At 39.5% G+C, this 20,064-nt stretch overlaps 1 protein-coding gene across 1 annotated transcript; it reads right to left on the bottom strand.

Moving 5' to 3' along the window:
* Window positions 1–5,304: 5,304 nt before the first annotated feature.
* pdpr (pyruvate dehydrogenase phosphatase regulatory subunit) lies at window positions 5,305–19,055 on the bottom strand. The gene is made up of 18 exons (XM_036584547.1): window positions 18,807–19,055; window positions 16,882–17,161; window positions 16,519–16,652; window positions 16,337–16,418; window positions 15,839–16,002; window positions 15,568–15,689; window positions 15,347–15,464; window positions 14,624–14,773; window positions 13,800–13,992; window positions 13,565–13,689; window positions 12,690–12,845; window positions 12,272–12,405; window positions 11,422–11,570; window positions 10,969–11,081; window positions 10,681–10,775; window positions 9,540–9,629; window positions 9,277–9,459; window positions 5,305–8,882 (listed from the first exon to the last, which is right to left on the bottom strand). The coding sequence occupies exons 2-18, from the start codon at window positions 17,148–17,150 to the stop codon at window positions 8,478–8,480; spliced, it is 2,682 nt and encodes an 893-aa protein (XP_036440440.1). The 5' UTR covers window positions 17,151–17,161; window positions 18,807–19,055; the 3' UTR covers window positions 5,305–8,477.
* Between the last annotated feature and the right edge of the window lie 1,009 nt (window positions 19,056–20,064).

Below are 20,064 nucleotides of genomic sequence, written 5' to 3'. Positions count from 1 at the left end.
AACATGTCTGTGACTTTAAGTTGCTGATGAAATTTACTTACACTCTTAAGAATATGTGCCAAAAGGGTGATGGCATGGAAGAAACAATTTGGGAGAACCTTTCAATGGATGGCACTTTAAAAAAACGTTTTTGTGAATGAGATTTGTGAGATGGTCTCCACATGAAGCAAAGGTTTTTCATAAAACTATACTTAAGACAAGAACAATGCACCCTCTAAAACGCTGTGAATATACTGTGGAAACCCTGCAGTAATTTAGGGGTTTCCTAAAACACAGCAGAAGATAAACAAAATATATTTTCCTGAAACTCTTGCCAACAAAGGTATCTAAGGGAGTCTACTATAAATATGAAATAGATGCTGCCTATAAACAATACCTTACTGTAACAAGGACACACAGTGTTGTTGATGGACGTACTGTGCTTATGAAGCATCAAAAACTATTTGACTGCTAGTGGTGCCCCCTTGTGGAGGATTTTCAGCCTGCTAAACATGAGGGAGTGAGTGAGTCACAAGCCAGTTCAGTGAAGAGCTTTGCATCTGAAAACAGTTAACAGTTAACTTTAGTGAATTAAAAATGCAATAACAACCCGTGTATTTTTATTACAGCAATGTGCTGTGATTTTGAATGGCAGTACCAATAAACAACATTATTGCCTACTGGCTGCCAGTTCATTACTGCATTTTTCAAAAAAATGTTTTCCTGTGCAGAGTGTATAGGGAAAGAGGGTGCAAGAGGGTTCTTTCAATTTTTTGTTTTTGTAACGGGAAAGATAGTAACTTGGCATCTGAACATTAGGCAACATCCTGAGCTTAGAAATAGAAGCTAGAGTGTGAGAGAACTTGAGGAAGTTCTGGAAGACATTAGGCCTGTGACACAAAGCTGTGCTTTTCAGCAATGAGGCAGCGAGCAGAGGTTTCAGTCAAAGAGCCACTGTGTTCATGCACTCCACCGATTAATGTGTATTTATGCAGGGGACAGTAAAAACAGCAGAGTTCTCTGGTATATTTAGACAGTCGGCGAGATGTGATAAATCTGAGCCGTGTGTGGTATCCCTCCACTGCCCCTCTTGCCGTAAATGCTGACATGTGTATGTGAAAGTGTGTGTGTATTTACATGAATAAGAGTTTTTACTTTTGACCCAAAATAGCTGAGCGATGTCTGTGGATGAAAGCAAAAAATGTTTCACCCACATGTCACACAACATCCCATAAAACAGCCATTTGCCAAAGCATCTACTTTCTGACACACAGCAGCTAAGCTCAGTTGGGAATGGAGAAAACATATAAAAGTGATGTAAATGGATAATAGCTAAACAAATCAAGATGTACTGTCTAAACTACATATCTCTGTAAAGAGAGCCTTATGGGGGTGTCATCTGACAGTCTGTGAATTTGCAAAGCACTGGATGGTAACTGCAGAGAAACCAATGAAAAGGACGGCAGAGTGTGAGAATAACTGATGGCTGAATGCTTGTGACTGACTGCGAATAGGTTGAATAGAGAGAGATGCACACCATCCCTCTCTCATCATTTTTTTGTTTCTACAGAGGGCCTCCTATTTTTCAGCTGTCAGAGCCGTCTCTCTATGCTGAAAGGGCTTCTCCCCCCTCGATCACTCCAACTATCTCACAATCTGACTGCATCTCTACCACCAATCCTGATATGTAGGAGAGAGAAAAAGGCAGAGAGAAGAAGCAGCAAGAGGTCTAAAGTGCAAAGTGAATCCCATGTTCTCTGTCTCTGAGATGTCAATCAAAAGAAATTGAAGTCATGGTGTTTGTAGAGTAAGCCTAAAATTTACATAGTGTTCTCACTTCATATTGCCTTGAGATAACTTTAACACAGAACTACTACAACTGTTTTAGAACTATATATTTTTTTGCAAAATAAATTAGTAATTGTAAGTGACTGATATATACATTTCAGACTGTTCAGGTGACGAACCAAACACCACAGAAGATGCAATAGTATCATCTAAAATGTACCTTTCTTACCTTGTTAGTTCATGTCCCTGGTTATATATTCAGCACAATTCAACTTATTAAAAATACAAAATCCACATTTTCCCATAATCTCCTATCAGAGTGTAATGACTTTGCCTATGGAGTAGGCCTGTAAAAAAAAACTGAGTGCATATAATTCGCACATTCAGAAACAAGGTGTGGGATAGAAAAGCTTGATTTTGATCAGGCAGCACTAACAGAAAACAAATCGAACTTCATTTTCTAAAATAAGCAGCTTAATAAATGTCTTTAATAAATAATTCTGTTGATTGGGTAAGCCTACCCAAAGGCTATGTGCTTGCTTTGGCCTCTAAAACATTTTCAGATTTTTGATTATGTCACCGTGCACCATTGGCCAGGATTAACCACCTTCCTCTCCCACCACCCCCACCTAACATTCAGCAAAAATGCTCAGCTACCTCAAAGGCTCTCCCTAATGTGATGTTTCACTCAGCAATACATTACAGTGCAGAAGGAAATTGCATTATGATTTCCAATTTACCTTGACTTTAGTAGATCAATCTATGCTCTGCCTGCAAATGTGTTTCGTGATTGTTAAGTTGGACAAGATTTACAGAGAGTTATCAACATACACATTCAAACTGATGAGAAATTGCAGTAGTATTTCTTAACATTGACTTTTCAGGTTTAAATACTGCAATACTTAGCTGGACTGCTGTTGTAGCTAATCAAAACTGTGCAGTCTGGAAACGACAATGAGAAATTTGTCACATAAAGAAAAAAAATACAACCATCTATCCCAACAGTGTGATTCTATACACATATACAGAATGAACATCATTATAAATGAATCATGCACTCTAAACATAGGTATTCTGACAAAAATTAGGTTGACTTCTTCCTAAAACTACCCTATGTAAGATATGAAGATTTGGAGACCTCTCTGGAGGAAATGTGTAACTGCACGCAATATTTTAACGTCGGTTGTGCATCCTCTTTCATCAATACATAAAGATGTATTTTTGATGTGGTTTCGAAGAAAAAGGTGTTTTGAAACCCCCTGCAAAATCTGACCTGACCACTCTGACTTGTACATTATTATTTCTGCCATTACTGGGTAAGCAACGCGTTTGCTGTATTTTAGCATTTTTTTTCCTCCTGTTTCAGTAATGCTACTTCTTTCAATTTCAACAGATCTCACATAGCAGCTTTAAGTTGGGAAAGGGAGAAAAGCTTGTAAAATATGTTCTGTAAAGCTTGTGCAGCCTAGCAACAGTTGTTATTAAAGAACACATTCGTGGGCAGAATATAGAGAGGTCAGTTGATACACACTTGCACAGTATCTGTGGTTCGTGAAAGTGCCTATTTGCTGAGTAGAATATGACCTAGAATATGAATGCTGGATTTAAATGCAGTACACTGCAAAACCTAAAGGTTAAAACCATCGCAGTAATAATACAGAGCTAACTGTGCAGCTGTACCACAATGGTGAGCCTATTTCGTATCGTCCCTTTCTCATAACCTAATCCTATCTCCCTGCTATAACCAGCCAGAGATGAGGAATAAAAGAAAGAAAGAAAGAACTCATCCAGAGCACCTGCCCCGTCCCACTAACCTGGATCTGATAGTAATCCAACACCCGCCTTCCCACAGCACGAAGAAAAACCTGGCACAGCACGGCTTCCGTCTGCCACACATACCGACCTCAAAGCCACCGGTGATCTGATCCAATCAGGTGCTCTTACAGAGCTGGATCAGATTTAAAATGAGACAAGCCACGCTACCATTCTGGATGGCCTGGACCTGTCCTGCTGGAAATGTACACCAAGAGGAGAAAAAAAGAAAAACATATATAGTACTGTATGTGAGGAAACTGATACCTAGTCTCTGTAGCGTTCCAGCAGTGACAGAGCCAATGATAATGGTGGAAGCATTAAAGAAACTTGGAGAGTAAGGGTAGTATCCAATGATTCAAAGCCTGATGAAAAGCTTGGCCTTTTTCTGATGACACATCAGGATCTTTTTCTCTTATACAAGGTCACTATCACAAAATATACTTCAGCTCAAAGAAAAGTACAGGGCCTCTTCAAGTTCCTATCAATCTTGAGAGTCCTTCGAACCTCTTCTCTGCAATAACTTTCTCTCTGGCAGCCTTACAGAACCTGAATTGGTACATGGTCTATGAGTGACAGACCCTGTCTGTTTGGGTAGGCCTGACCGTCATTGGGGTGTGCTTTGGCCTTGTGTGGGGATGTGGGATAGGAAAGCTTGGCATTGGCTCAGCTTATTCAGTCAAGTGGAGGGGGGGGGGGTGCTGGCACTGCAATGCCATTCTGTCACAAGAATAGTGGTAATGCAAGTCCTACAAAGTTTAAATTGTGCCCAAGTTACTTGGATGGCATAGGCAGGGGTCATCAATTAGTTGGCCAGAGTCTAGCACACATTTGTGGTTTTCCTGCTCACACACAATGGATTCAACTCACCAGTTAGTTACTAGGTTTAGTTTGTGTGTTAGTGCAGGGGGATCAGACTGTGCTGGACTTTGGCCCTCCAGGACTGCAACTAATGGCCCCTGACATAGGGATGCTTGGTAATATTGGTCAACTAAGGTAAGAATGCCTATCCAGTAGCACCAAGTGAAGGGGTGAAATTATTTATTCAGTTAATTGTGGATTCAGTTGCAATTGATGCAAATTAAACTTATATGAAGAAAGGACAAAACTGTATATAAAGGCAGTGGTAGTACTGGACCAGAAGTGAGAACCACTTTGCTAGACCATTAATCACCTGTGCAGCCTACATCTTATTGTGAGATCCAGAGATCTACTGCACACTCACTATTTCAGGTCTAATAGCAAAAAGCTAGGAGTCAGACTCAAGAGCTGCTAGCCTTGCTTAAGCTAACAAGATACTGCTGTAGAACAAGACACTTGCATATTACTTGCAGTGTGCAGTCTGAGGGAGCATTTAGCATTCTATGAATTTATAATTCTTTCCTGCAAGTGAACCAACCTCTAGACCTTTAAGTTAAAAGTGGAACAAACTTTTAGTGCCTGTGAAATGAAAATGACCACACAGGTTAATGCATTCAAAAATGAATACAGACAGACAATCAACACAGACTAACACTGCATTAAGAGCTAAAGATGAATATTGGGATTTCGACAGGCAACAGGACACACTGCTGGCACAAACTAGGAAGCTTCAGAAGCTGAACCAGGCCCTGAGGAGTAATACTGCCCCCTAATGTAAAAACCAAAGCAGTGCACCCGCAACTAAATTTAATACTGAAAAAATACAAAAAAAAAACAAAAAACACACAACCCAGAGCCATTTAATGTATTTTGTTTTATTATCAACAATAATAATACAGATACAACAAAATACCTGTACAACAGATTATAAATACATGAAGTACAGTGGAGCAAAGGCAAGTCATAATAAGAGACTCTTTTGATTCTAGGAGACAAGGTGGAAAGGAGTTTCACTTGAGATGCAAAATACAGCAACCAGAAATAAAAGCAGTACAGAAGTAAACAACACGGCACAACTTATCAGATGCTCCAAGTGCATTGGAATAGAAGACAGCTTACTATTACTATTTTCAAAAAAAAAATCTGTATGTAGATAATAGATCATAGATTAGTCAGCGCAAGCCCTGCACGTACATTCTCCCAGCTATGGTTAACTTTTCAACAAAATTCACTGAAACCAGATGCTTAAGTCTTGAGAATCATTACAATTATTGGGAGAAAAAACTGGTTGATTATAGTGTTCACAGTCTGAATCTCTGGAGGAAAAGTAATCTTCTAAGATTCATGCTGTTTTTTTTTTTAAATTGTAGTCTAAAACCCTGCCCCCTTCATGCTCTGTACTCAGCATATTCTGAACTAGCAACAACTGACATTTTCTCATAGTTCTCAAAATAAAAGGCACATGTGCAGAATATCCTTAAGGTGCACAATAGATAGCGTTTAGTCTCTGTATCAACTCTTCAATGGATGAAGAGACAGACATTGATACAAGTGCCACAAAATCTCACTGTAAAGAAATAAAACATCAAATTGTTCCTTTGAATCATGCTTCTGCCCTACTGCAACAAACAAATGGAGGCTCAGAAATGTATTTATAATGCATACAACATGATGTACTGTAATTATAACGTATATTAGGTCTGGAGTAGCATGTGATTTGGCTGATTTACACCAAATGCATATTAGCCTATACTAAGCAGCCATTGGTGAAGTCAATGTGTGGTTTGTGGCTCAAGGCATCTCCAGATTCCATGATCAGTCACAGTTCAATGTTTTGTATAGTGTAGTGAGTAACACCTCTGCCCTCTTTACTGTAGACTAGGGTTTGACCCCCGCCTGGGCAAGCACCCTACACTATACCAATAAGAGTCCTTGGACGAGACTCCTAACACTACCTTTGCCCACCTATGTAAATTCTAAGTTTCTCTGGATAAGAGCGCCTTGCAAATGTAAATGTTTCTGTGCTCTCACAACCACCTAGACTTTAAAATACTGCTTAGATAGGAGTCTGTAGATTCTAGAGACTTCTAAGCACTATTTTAAATGCTTTAAAAGTTTTAAAATGCAACTCTTCATCTTGAACCACATAGTTTACAATGGCAAAAATCATCATGCACATCTACACTGTACAGCTGACTCAAGATCTAAGAACAAACACAAGCGCTTAGACCATATATTCTGGGTAGAACAGTGTTATTCCCTCACATTCTATGATATTCAAACAATAATATATCTCTCTCTCTCTCTCTCTCAAACAGAGCAGATCACCTCTGTTATACTCGATTGAATGAGATAATGCAATAAAAACACTCGTATGACGGAAAATCTGAGCAGTACCTTACCAGATAATTAGCAAAGTTAGGACTACATTAACCCAAGTAGTAGATCCACTACAGAGGAGTTAAAATGTGCAATAAAAGCAAGTCTTCAATTACTTTGCATTGCACACTGATTAAACCATTTAATTTCTAAGTTTGAACAAATTAGGGATTTATTAGTATATCTTTAGCATAATGACCTTCATCAGGCAGTGCAACAGAACAGTAAACGCAACATTTAGTACAAAAACCACTTCAATGAAGTAAAATGACTTTCTAAGAGTGTTTCAGTCCTAATAAATTGAGAACTATAAGGTGCATTTTTCAAATTATAATGAAGTGCATTCTCCTGCACCAATAAAGAATAGTAATGTTTAAAAAAAGGTTTAGACATGAGAAGCTGATTTGTAGCAACACATACTATTCACCAGATTCTATATACACTACCTGCAACCGCATACATAGACATGTAGACACAATATAGACACAGAGAAAGTGCCGATTTCTGATAATCACTAATGCAGTCGAATCAAGCAGGTGAACCGATCTAGCGACATCTGAATTTCCAATGTTTGAGTTACTTCAAGTTCATAAACATTGACTAAAAAGACCTGTTCATAAACAGCAACAGTTTCTCTGAAATGTGCTTTTATACAGGACTAGAACTACATTAACAACAATTAAATGTGATTTTCTTGTGGACACCTGCCTATTAAGAGGAGATAATGATATCCATTAAGAGGAACCTTAAAAGTGCTATACAAATTTCACATACCAAAAAGAATCTTTTGTACATTCTGTCCACATACAAAAATACATCCCTTTATTTGAAATATACCCTAGATGGCTTGGTTTTTGGTTAGAGATCTACAGTGAAAACATGCACCAAGACCAAAACATATATGAAAACTAACATTTTTCACTGAAGAGGAAGATGACAAAAGCACCATAAACTACTACAATGATCGCGTGGACATCATCTTACCCCGTTTTTCTGACACCCTGTTTCTCATTCACCAGAAAAGCCTCAGATACCCCACAAGCCTTTTCGTATTAGTCAACATACAACTAAACAAAGGGACCACTTCAGTCAAAAAGACAATCAGATGGGCAATAGTTCTGTTAATTAACTTGCAGTCTATGGTACTGGTGCAGACAAAGAGACAGGAACCACAATCTTAGGTTCCTTACTTATTTGGTCTTTTTCTCTGTAAAACGGAAGATGCTGCTCCAGCTCTTTTTGTGCGTTAAAGCAATGGGAACAGATCAGTCGACATAGATCAGACTAACTGTTCAAATCCAGAGTAGACCACTGAACCTGAAGTCCCAAAAGACAGAAAACACAGAAAGAGAGTTCTCACAAGTTGAAACAAAAACAACTATAGCCCAATAGTATGAGAAAGACTGACTAGACACAGCAGCGAGGATCCTGGCAGATCATTTGGTGTGTAACAGTTATTGCACTTAAGAGGCAAAGCAAGAAATAATAGAACCAACAGGACTGACTGTGCAACGGGACAGAGAGGTTGGCACTGAGAGCGCAGTATGAGAGGATAAAAAGTGGAGGTGTATGTATTAAAAGCCATTGTACTAATCCCGTTCATTAATTCAAACCCTTAAACTGGGTCTGCACCTCTCCACTAAGGTCGGTCTGCCTCCTTACTTTCCCTGAAAGTTGCTCAGTTCAATGTCATCTTTACGCCGTCTCTGCTGGGCGAAAAGTGAGCTGAAAGGATAAAGTTTGGCTTTGGCTGGGTACCTCTGGCCAGCAATGTCCACCTCATAATCACCACGGTTGATGAAGTCAGGAGTGACTACAGTGGGGGTGCCATCTAGACTAGGTGGGCTGACGAAGCCCAGACACACATGGCGCTCCAAGGTGTAGCTGTAGGCGCTGCTAGTGGTCACTCCCACTAGCTCACCATTGCGGTAGATGGGCTCGCCCCACCAGGGCCATAGGTCCAGCTCAGTGTCATGATCTTCCAAGACCAGCATGATGAAACGGCGGGTGACTCCCTCCTGACGCTGCTGCAGCAAAGCTTCCCTACCAAGAAAATCTGTGTGCTGAGTGAGAGAGAAAAGCAGAGAAAGAGACAGAAAGAGAGAGAAAGAGAAAGAGAGGGGTGCATATTTAAGTAAAAAATTTTTTTGCAAAGTTTATTTTCAAGCTTTGAATCGTCAATACAAATTTTAAAATGCACCCACAGAGAGGATTTTTTTTTAGCTTTCCCAGCATAACTGATGCGTATAAACAATGTTTAGTAAAAATAAAACAAGCAATACAAAGATATACCAGTTCTATCTATAAATCATTAGTAAAAAAAACAAACAATTAAATAAACACAAAATAAAGGACAAAAAAAAAGTGACAATTGTTAGGCCCATTACGATAAATGCTCATAAGTAGCCCGCTGAGAGTAACTGGACAGAAGGACTACAAAAACAGATTATTACTCACTTTGTCGAACTTGACACGGAACTCACGACCACATTCAAGGGGTGTAGTGAAGGAGTCCAGATCCTGTCCCCAGAAGGCAAAGAACTTCTCAATGCGGAGACTACGCAGGGCATAGTAGCCTGCGTTACGAATGCCATACTTCTGACCCACTGCCATAACCTCGTTATACACATGCAGTGCATACTGGGGAAACAAATCAAGTTACAAAATAAAAAAAGGCCACATTAAGAGCAAGTGGTAAAGCAGTATGTGTTGCAACTCACCTCTATAGGGATGTACAGCATGAAGCCTGGCTCTCCAGTGTGAGTCATACTCATTACCCTGATTCCATTGGCATAGCCCACACTCATTTCCTGTAGTGACCACAAAACGCTTTCAGAAACATGCAGCACCAACAAAACCTTTACAGATAACATTTCCATCTGCAACCACTATTACTATTATTTTTAGGCACAGTGCTATTAGTCCTAGAATCAAAACAGCTGAACTCATAAGTGAAACATCCACTTTGCCATTATGTCAGCAGTAAGTAAACCTTGCAAAGAGACAATGGCCCTTATTCATCAACGATGAGTGTTGTTAAATCTGACTGTAAAATGCAACGTTTTGGTATTTGTCATTCATGCTTGATTTGTGGTTAAATAATCAAAATTATGAATATTATCAGTAATAACAAGAAAAACAAAATTGTAATACTAAAAACTGTGAACACACTGATCCTTGTACTAAAGCGGAAGCACTTATGTACACAAACAAACGCTGCAACTACTGATATTCTTTTAAAGACATATTGCACTGTGCTTTCACTTTTTACTACTGATACAGTAAATTTACTACCACCTCAAAAATACAAAACATAGCTTACCTAGTTCAGTAGAAGACACTTCATGTACTGCAGTATTAGAACTCAAGCAGCCAGTATTTTAAAAAGTATTTACACTACATAAACACTTCATTCTACCATTTTAAACAAAGCAAAGACATTTTCATTTCACATTATATTATTACTTTCAACATATGTGATTTTAACACCACAAAACTATTTAGGCTTTGGCAAACTCTGTCTATGAGACCAATCATTGGCTGTTAAATGCTTTCCTTTTACTGGCTCACTACCAAAATATTTGCATGAATTAGGGCTGCTTCATGTAGATTATATGAATGTAAGAGCAACATGGGGCATGTCTTTTCCAAATGATATGTTAATAAGGCATTAGTGTGCAGGCACTTGTTTTCACATACAGAAGATCATTTATAAGTTGGGCTCAAATCACCACTTATTTTGACAACAAACAACAGTTACATAAATCAGGCACAAAGTAATTTCTAAGTCAATTAGGGTGGTCAAATCGGTGGTTGTTTTTATGCAACTCTGATGAATAAGGGTGACTGCCTGCCACTCACCTTACAAAACAAAGATGGGAAGTGCTCCGGAGTCATAGAGACATAAGAGAGTTCAGATAGCACATCCATCGCTCGGGGGCCAATCAGATTAAGAGCTGCAAGGGGTGACATGTCAAAGAGGAGAAACTGCACAGTTCTCACAGCACACAAACTGCTGCTACCAGCCTTCTTCATGTTAAGCACTAAGTGTAACTTGACAAAATATAATGTAGAAATTTAATCAACAGAAACTTTTTAAAAATAAGCTTCATATGTTTCATTCTGATAAATGTATTATGTCTCTCTCACCGGTGAATTTCCAGCTGACATCCTCTAGGTGAAGCTGGGTATCACTGGGCATGTGCCTCTTTATCCAAGACCAGCAATGCACTTGTTGATCCGTAGGGGAGATGATAAAGAAACTAGTGGGTCACACAAAAATAAAACACAAATGTGACACTTTATAAATGACAGTTTTGAACAATGCTTCAAAACAATATTTTTGTTGTTTTGAGAGAGTCCACATCAGGAATAGACAAAAAGCTATAAAATGGGATTTCTTCCATTATGAAAACCTTTGGCAAACCTAGACATGCTCCATTCCTTTAAATTAAGTAGAGAGGCCTTCTCACCTTTTCAGGGCACACAGGCATTAAGCTAAATTTCTTCAAGAAAAATACTTTGCCCCAAGAATCCAATCAGATGGGACTGTGTGCCTGTGCTTAGAAAGAAATCAAGAAATACAGTGATCTCTTGACCAACCTGTTTTTACTAAGGCGCACCACGCTGCAGTCATTTTCATAGCCGCCCCTCTCATTGAGCATGCCTGTGTGGACAATGTGACCTACGGGAACATCCAGGTCATTGGCACACAGCCTCTGGAGCAACTCTAGGGCTTGGTCCCCACTTGACTAATAGTGATAAGGATTGAAGAAAAGGACAGGAAGTTAGAGTTTCAAAATGTACGTACACACGAATTTTGTTAAACGCACAGAAACGCTAATACTAAAATATTATTTCAGTTTCAGTTTCTGGCTGGAAATGCAGCCAGTACAGACCCCAATTGTTTCCACTTTGCAATTTAATCAAAACTAAAAAAAATAAATAAATAAATAAATCACTTTTTCTCAATAGTAGAACTTTAATGGCAACATTCTGCATATTTGATATGCACTCTCTTGCTCTTCTGTCATAAAAAAGCATTACTGCAATTATTACAAACATTACAAAAATCATCATTCATTATTTTGGAAAGCTACATAAAGCACAATCGCAAACATTGTTCTGTTAGCACAAACAGTCAGCATTCACTGAATAGCTGATTTGTCCTACAAAAATGAATAAATATGCAATTCCTTAAAAAGCTCCCAGTGACTGAGAACGGTCATCTTATTTCAAACATTTTTGAAAGCTAGTAGTAAAAAAAATGCATTTCAGCTGCTCACATCTGCATGCTTTGTGAGCCGTTGGACAGCAGAGTGGATAAAATACTTGCCCTTGCCCTGCATGCAGAAAACCACTCAGCTTGGGACTTCTCTGTGCTAAATGATAGGCACAACTCCTAAAGCTAAAAAGTATTGCAGACATACTACACATTGACGTAGTTACTCACTGTGAGCTCAAACTTGGTGAAGGAGGACATGTCTATGACACACACTGCCTCCTTACAGCACTTCACCTCAGCACCAACAATGTCAAACCAGTCTGGCTTGTAGAAGGTTTTACTCTGGTCCAAGGCCAGCAAATCTGCAGTAAGGCAAAGGTTTAGGGCAGAGGGAAAGAGAAGGAGCATCTTAGAAACAGTACTGTTATCTCTGTGATAAAGAACATGGCAAAAGCATACTGTTCTTTTTCCTTCATAAATGTCTTGGTATGTAATTTCAGTATCTTAAAAGGAAAAATCAAGCCTCTCACGATCTAAAGTGAACAAATGAAAAATTGTTTGACATCAATATGCATTTGCACACTAAGACTGCTATTTAAAAGTAGATGACCTATTAAAATCAAATCACAAGTCACAAGCCACTCACCCTTTCCAGCAGGGACAAAATATTTGGCACGCTCAAAGCCATGCTTCTCCATCCAGCGAGCTCCCTGGGTGTCTAATCGGTCATACAAGGGGCTGGTGCGCAGCTGCCGGCCTGTCTGGAAGTCCCACCTTGGAACTTTCAGCTCATACAGCAGGGCTAAAGCAGTGAAAGAGGGAAATGGAATAAGAAAGAAAATGCTTAATACTCAGAACAGAAAAAGAAAGAAATCACACAAACAAAATGATGGAAAGACTGTGTAACACAAATGGACTTTTTTTGCTCTCAGCTCTGTTTCAGTCACATTTGCAATGCTGTTTTACATTTAGCCAGTTTATAGTGGAAAATTGGACCAGTCTTCAAAAAAGAACACAAATCAGTACCACAGTGAACAGATGGAGCAAACAATGTGGGCTGAAGCCTGAAGACAAAAAGTGAAAACAACATGATTCTCCATCATCTGCTTCTGTTATTCTGAATTGTATTGACAACTAACTCTTCAAAAGAGTTAAACTTGACCAAACTTGAGTGTGATTAATCATGATTAATAAGATATGATGAAACAAATGAATAATAACAAAAGAACAATTTTGTCCAAAACGTTCTGAAGAATTGTGTGTGCAATAACCAAATCTTTCCAAGTCATGTATGTACAGTTCACAAATCACTAATGTACTGTGAACTGCCAATGGCACAGAAGTGTTTTCCGAGTGTTTTGATAAGAAGGCTTCACCAAAAAACAAGGACTATACATTTAGGTTTTATTCAAGGAGGATCCTTTGCACAAAGAGGTTAACATTTATGCAAAGGATCAGCATGTGTTTTCAGTAGCTTTTTGTTCTTAGAACACACCATGGTAAACTTTTTTCAGTACTTACGCATGACCTCCATCACACGATGGCGCAGAAAGGTTCGGCTGCTCTGCAGATTGCCAAAGCGCTTGATGTCCAGAGGCCAGACATTGGCACTTGGGTAACCATAGGTCATCCATTCAGCCAAGTACCTGATTGTAATATAAGAAAAGGTTAATATAAAGATTTTTTTTTAATTCTTGAACAATAGAAGATCCCAGAATAAAAACAGTAAGTAAAACTAGCTCAGCTCTTTTCTTACTTTCCAGCTCCTCCTGCAAAGGACAGGCCAGAGGAGTTCATGCCAGCCAGGACAAAGTAACCATGCACGCCTGGAGTCTCCCCCATGAGACAGCGCATGTCTGGAGTGAAAGACTCTGGACAGTTCACCAGCTGGTGGATCTCACAGGAGTCCAGGCTTGGCATTCTCCTCAGAAGGGCACTTAACATGGGCTCTGAAGAACAGAACACAGAAAACAAAGAGAAGGACAAATGATCAAAACTAAGATTGTTGCAAAGCAAACAGCAACTATCAGAACAGAATATCATGGCAAATTTGCTTTAAGATGTTGAACAGAAATTAGACAAGACAGAATCTGAACTAATACACAGGCTGTGGAACAGTGAAAATATTGTTTCTGACAATTGAAAATATTTGCACCCAACCTTGACAACTTCATACAAATGTAAACAAATGCCATGACATGGAGTTAAACAATGAGAGACAGATATTGAGGCAATAAGTAATTGTCCTGTTTGGTTTGCTTTCAAGAACATTTCAGAATACAACCTGTGAAGAATAAATATGGTGTTAAATTAATTCAACACAAACAACCTTTCATAAATTAATTATCTAGAAGTAAAAATGTTTTATATTTAAACACAGTCTCACTTAAAATGGGTAAATACACTTTTGTTTGTTCACAGAGACAGTTCTTGAAAATCTGATCATGTGAATCTACATTTATTCTCTTTGTCTGCAATATTCCTATAAATGTTCTCACTCTACCAGAAAAGAAAACTAAAAAAGAGAAAATGTAAGTTAAAGGTAAATGTAAAGTGAATGTCTTGCTAAGCTGGACTCACCAAAATGGTCCCAGTCCTCCTGCATGTTCTGGATCTCTAACTGATTGCGACCCTCGGTGAAGATTGGTTTGGGGTTCTTTTCAAAGCCTCCTGACAGAACACCACCCTGCCAGGCCCGTACATAGATCCGCCCATCCATATCCATCACCACTATGTAAAGTCACAAGTCTGCATTAAGTTCAATCTTGCAATCTCTCCATCACAGCCTAAAGCAATGCAATGGCACAGCAGGCACCAGAACTGACAACAAGCTCTGCTTTATTCTGTATAAGTTATTTGCTTCATTTTGCTATATTATTCAATTGTTCAATTATGCAATGAATTGCATTTACATTAAGGTTGCAATCTGTATGAACAGGTTCTGGACTTTTTTCCTTTGGTTTGATGTCAAAAACAGCAAAGACATGGCAAAATGTAAAGGATGATAACTTTCAAGTTCAGATCTTAATAAAACATTGTTGGTTTTATTACAAACAAAAATGTGGTACTGACTGAAAGTTAAGAATCTGCACTTCTGACAGAAATTCTCCACTTTTTCAATTATCTACATGTGAGAAATAATTAACATGGAATTACTCCATGTTTTTGTTATTGCTGGTGGCAAAAGAAAAGACAGCAATGTTTGATTATCAAATAATGAACCAGATTTATTTGTAGCTTTCAGCATACTATTGTATGCCTGTCAAACATCTGAAGATAAGAGACCATTTGATGTTGTGTCACCTGGTGTATTGGGTGACAGAGGCTCCTGTAGAGGTTTGGTGAGGAGGTAAAAATGCTCACAGCCATGCAGGGGCACTGACACTTTAACTTCACTACTCTGGCCGAGCTCGTACGCCCACTGAAAGATCAGAAAACACCAATCAAAGGAGCGCAAGAGCACAACTGATCAAAATCTTTCACACTCCAAAAACAGCAGTATGTGTACAGAAGTATTTTTCAACCTGTCCAGCACAGTTGACGAAGTACTCGCATTCAATGGGGCCCCGGTCAGTCTCCACTCCTGTGACATGACCCTTCTCCACCAGAACATGATTCACGCTGGTTCTTTCATGGATCTGGACACCTAGGGTGAACATATTAAGATATGTGAAGGCAGAAAGTGCAAAAAGTCACTGGAAAAAGGTAGAGGGGCAGTTCCAAATGTAAAATAAATAAATAAATAAATAAATAAAAAACCAGGGCCACAAACCAAAAGTAATAGAAAAATCTTACCATGCCCTACTGCTGCCATAGCAAGCGCATGATTAACATCTGGTGCTGATACCACAGCATCTCTGGGGAGATGGAGAGCACCCACCAAATCATGAATGTTGACCAAGGGATGAAGCTTGGCAACTTCTTTGGGTTTGATGACATCACAGGCAATACCTAGTACCCTGTAAACCACCAAGAAAAAAAAAATGGCATAAACTTGGGTAGATAGGTCCTCCATTACCAGGGGCACTAAAGCAATTTACATAGTATGTTTAAAGACATTAGTTTGAAATCTCAAGAATAGACCCCTTAATCTTTTGTCCCCCTAATAAAGATATCATATACTAAGCATAATCAATTTCTTCAGGAATTTTTGACCACTCCAGTTATAAATTTTATGTAACTTCTGAAACAGCTGGAGATCATCTCTTTTATTACCTCTTTATTGCCTATTTACTTGTAGAAAACAAGAATGTGTAGCAGATCAAGGTTTTACAGAGCAGAGAACCGACTTACTTGAGCCTTGATGCTAAGCGCTTCAGGGAAATGAAACGGTCCTGATTCTGAGCCAAACACAGTGAGCCAGTCCTGACAAAACCTATAGAAAAAATACCCACAGTCACCCTAGTCTCATGTATTCTTAGGAGCTTAGCAGTTTTTTCCAAAGCCTGTAATTTGTAGACATGTAGTTTTCACACCTGTTTTGACGCCAGTCTCCTCCTCCAAACGCTCATAGAGCGCATTAGAGTAGTCTGCCATTTGGCTCTCAACAGAAATGGGTTTGGCAACGCTTACTATTCCTGCACTCAGCCGAGTTGTGCCAGCTCCAAGTCTATAACAGACAGAACCAAACAATGAACAATGGAGCTGTATTGAGACTGTGCTTCACTAAAAAAGGTTTATCTCTAAAAGACTTCAAATTATTACGAATTCCACAATCAGGAAGCTACACTTTGGTTCAAACAAATGCTCAAACATGTACCAGCCCCCTCAGTTAGTACATAAAGCAAACATGTTGCATATCTTTTTATAATACAGTGTAGGTTTTGTCAGACACTCACCTCCCCTGCTCTAGGAGCACTATCTCTGTCCAACCAAGCTTGGCAAGATGATAGGCAACAGATGTTCCAACAATGCCCCCACCACATATTACTACTCGGGCCTGGCTGGGTAGAGGTGTGGGGTGGCTGTCCTGAGCTGTGGCTAAAAGCCGGACTGAGGCCCACAGGACCTGGCGGTCCAGTCTGCGTCCACAGCATCTAGTGTCTGAGAAGAGCCGAGGGAGCAGGGCAGGCGAGAGAGCCCTAGAGCTCCACACACAGCTGTGCATGGCTCTTCCACCTTAAAAAACATAGACTGAGTTATAGACACCTACATTTATACACCTTAAAAGCAGAAAAAATAGTAGAAGCAACTTTAAGTAAAATGAGGCCTGTGTAAGGGGCTCCAGTCTAAGGGAATCCTACACTTCCTAAACAAATGAGAAGAGGATAAAGAAAATGGAGCCAGTGTGTTTTCCACCAATACCTTCAAATAAAGAAACACTGATAAATCAAAATGACATTGACTTCAGGAAAGGGTTCTAAGTCAATAAAGGTCTTCTAGTTAATCCAAGCATTGATTAAAACTGAACCTGAAAACACATACACCACTTACATTTATCTTCTACAGTACCAAACAGATAAAATAACTGGCAACTACTTATCAAGCTAAACAGACCAAATTTACAGAATCAAACATGGATTCTTAACACAAGTTTTTCAAATCTAGAGTCATTAGCTGCAAAGCACAGTCCACAGCACTGGACCCTCACGACACATACCCTTTATTTCGGGCCACTGATTCTTGTCCCAACTTCCGGTTTGACGCTTTGTCAACACCCATGACGAACGCTCTTCTTCTTTTCAGGTACAGTTCTCGTGTAACTCATTGTCTTGTTGTGATTAGTCCTCATGCAACTTAATATATTTGCAGATGCTTGTTTATTGCTAACTTCGTGTAACGAAACTATAGTGAGCAGAACTAAACACTTTATAGTTTTTCTTACTTCTGCACACCTCAGTCATTTTATGAAAAGCTTGCTGCTTTGCAACAGGTATGCTGAAGCAAAAAAATACACATGACGGTGTGGTGTTTGGGCCCTCCAGGACTGGAATTTTCACAGTGAGCGGTGTCTACGGACACAAAAATGACCTTGAACTTACTATTCTTTGCTCTAAAATGTTCAACACAGGACTGTTCTCAGTGTGATAATCTCAAGAATCCCTAGGACGCTCACATTTGTGCTCTGACACTTGACACAAAGAGGAACAAGTAGTGCAACAGGTGGAGCGACAGTGATAAACAACCCCTTCTCAGATCAGATCAGCTGTAACTAAAATGAAACACACTTAATTCTGGTGTTCTGTGTCTTCTGTAGACTCTGCAGTCACTTTAGTTGGGTCAGATGTGGTGATCTAGGTTTGGAGCAAGACCCAAGTAACTGAACAAGAACATAGGTGGAAAAATAAATACAAGATTCAGCTCATAAAACAATTTATTCAGCCGTTCTGGTGTATTAGCAGCGGTAAGCCCTGAACTGCGCTCACTGTGCTTATCTGGTAGGTTAATTCCGCGAAGGTTACCAGCTAACTGGAAATCGACATAAAAGAAGGCAACCAAAATAACCTCAGTAGATTTACACATTTAACCAAGTTAGTTGAGTATTGTTTCACTTACAGCCGCACACAGACTAATTCATTTCATAAAATAATGTAAGCTTTAACAGCATCTACCTTTGATGGCTTACAGTTTATTCGGGTGAATCACCAAGGTTAAAACTGACTAAATTACCTACCAAGTAAGTCAACTCGTTCATTCTGTAACGTTACACGGTTGACTAGCTACGTTAGCTAGCTAGCGTTATTTACAGCCAAAGCCATAAAGCTAATGTTGGGTTTATAAAGTTAACCTGCTTTCACGAAGCCAGTGGCAGCCGCTTACTTACCTGCTATACCCGCTCCACCTCCTGTCGAGAATGTTTACTTTTTAGCCGTGCTAGCCAGTCGCTAACTTCACTGGAAAGCAGATAACAGACCAGGGCTTCGGACTGCAACTCGGAGCTGAAGCCAGCTAGTTCGCTAACGTTACATATCTCGTAAGCTAGCTAGCTAACTTGCTAGCTCAGTGGCCTTTGCTGCTGCGGTCTGCTGATAGGCATTGCGACCCCTCTTCTTCTTTTGCTTTCCGGGGCAGACATGAGACACACAGCGCCGCTGTCTTTCTGCAGGAGGTTGCAGCAGAAGGTGAAGTCAAAATGCGCTTTTCTACATGGGCAGGAGCTGGTACACCTCGCAGCCTGTGCCTTCCAGGTCTGTAACACATTACACACTGTCTCAAGACCACCCTTTATGCACTTTTTCATTCACAGAGGAGTTCACAATTTGTGATATAAGAACTGAGGTAGTGAAGTCACTTCAAAACACTTAACAAATTCAAGGTAAAAAGGTGCTTTGTCCTTTACAGCCGCAAAAAATTGCTGGTCAATCGATGGAGTCCTCCTCACTCCATCTCAAGACAGCAATGAATTTTGTCTGCGCTTGATATTATTTCTTTGGCGTTTTCAGTTGCTTGGAAGAAGGCGCTATAATCAGTGAAATGTTTACTAGGCCGTTGCTGGAGTTATCTGTTTGTTTTGTACTTCAGGAGAAGTCCCGTTATTTAACCCACACATGTATCTATGTATGACCTTTTTTTTTTTTAATATACTGTCTGGAACACATCCTGGAGGGGGAGGTGGGGAGGAAAAGGGGATGTTATGTGTTCTTATGATTATATGTATGCCAACATATAAGTTAAAAGACAATAAAACAATTGTTCACAAAAAAGATAAAAAGGTGAAAATTAGCCAAACGTACTATGTGTAAAAGGCTACGTGTGTACATACAATGCTTTGGATTAATAACCTTTGTTTAAGGATAAATGTAAATAGCCTGAGCCAGGCCCAGCCCCTCCAACCTTTTTCTCACTATTATTTCCTGTTAGCCTATACTTTGGGCCAGGGCTGTCCAAAGCGTGGCCTACAGGCCAAAACTGACCCGTGAGGAAAAGTTAAACTAACCTCACCCCTCCACCCACAGAGAACAAACATATTTTCATAAATGTTCTAAAATTTATTTTATTGCACTTTGGCACCCATTCCAGACATATCTGGTAAGGCGTATGCTATTGCGTGTTGTTCAGTTGGGCAGACACCAAATTTTCCC

This window comes from Colossoma macropomum, unplaced genomic scaffold, assembly GCF_904425465.1.
Source record: "Colossoma macropomum unplaced genomic scaffold, Colossoma_macropomum, whole genome shotgun sequence".
Classification (NCBI taxonomy): domain Eukaryota; kingdom Metazoa; phylum Chordata; class Actinopteri; order Characiformes; family Serrasalmidae; genus Colossoma; species Colossoma macropomum.
This window is presented reverse-complemented; position numbering and strand designations above follow the sequence as displayed.

What these genes read in the sequence shown, in the direction of transcription:
- pdpr (XM_036584547.1), bottom strand. Translation starts at nt 17,150, where the DNA reads ATGCACAGCTGTGTGTGGAGCTCTAGGGCTCTCTCGCCTGCCCTGCTC. An exon ending in GTGCGCCTTAGTAAAAACAG is followed by an intron (nt 11,082 to 11,421) that starts GTTGGTCAAGAG and finishes GTGACCCACTAG; the next exon opens with TTTCTTTATCATCTCCCCTA. An exon ending in TGCTGTACATCCCTATAGAG is followed by an intron (nt 9,460 to 9,539) that starts GTGAGTTGCAAC and finishes TTGTTTCCCCAG; the next exon opens with TATGCACTGCATGTGTATAA.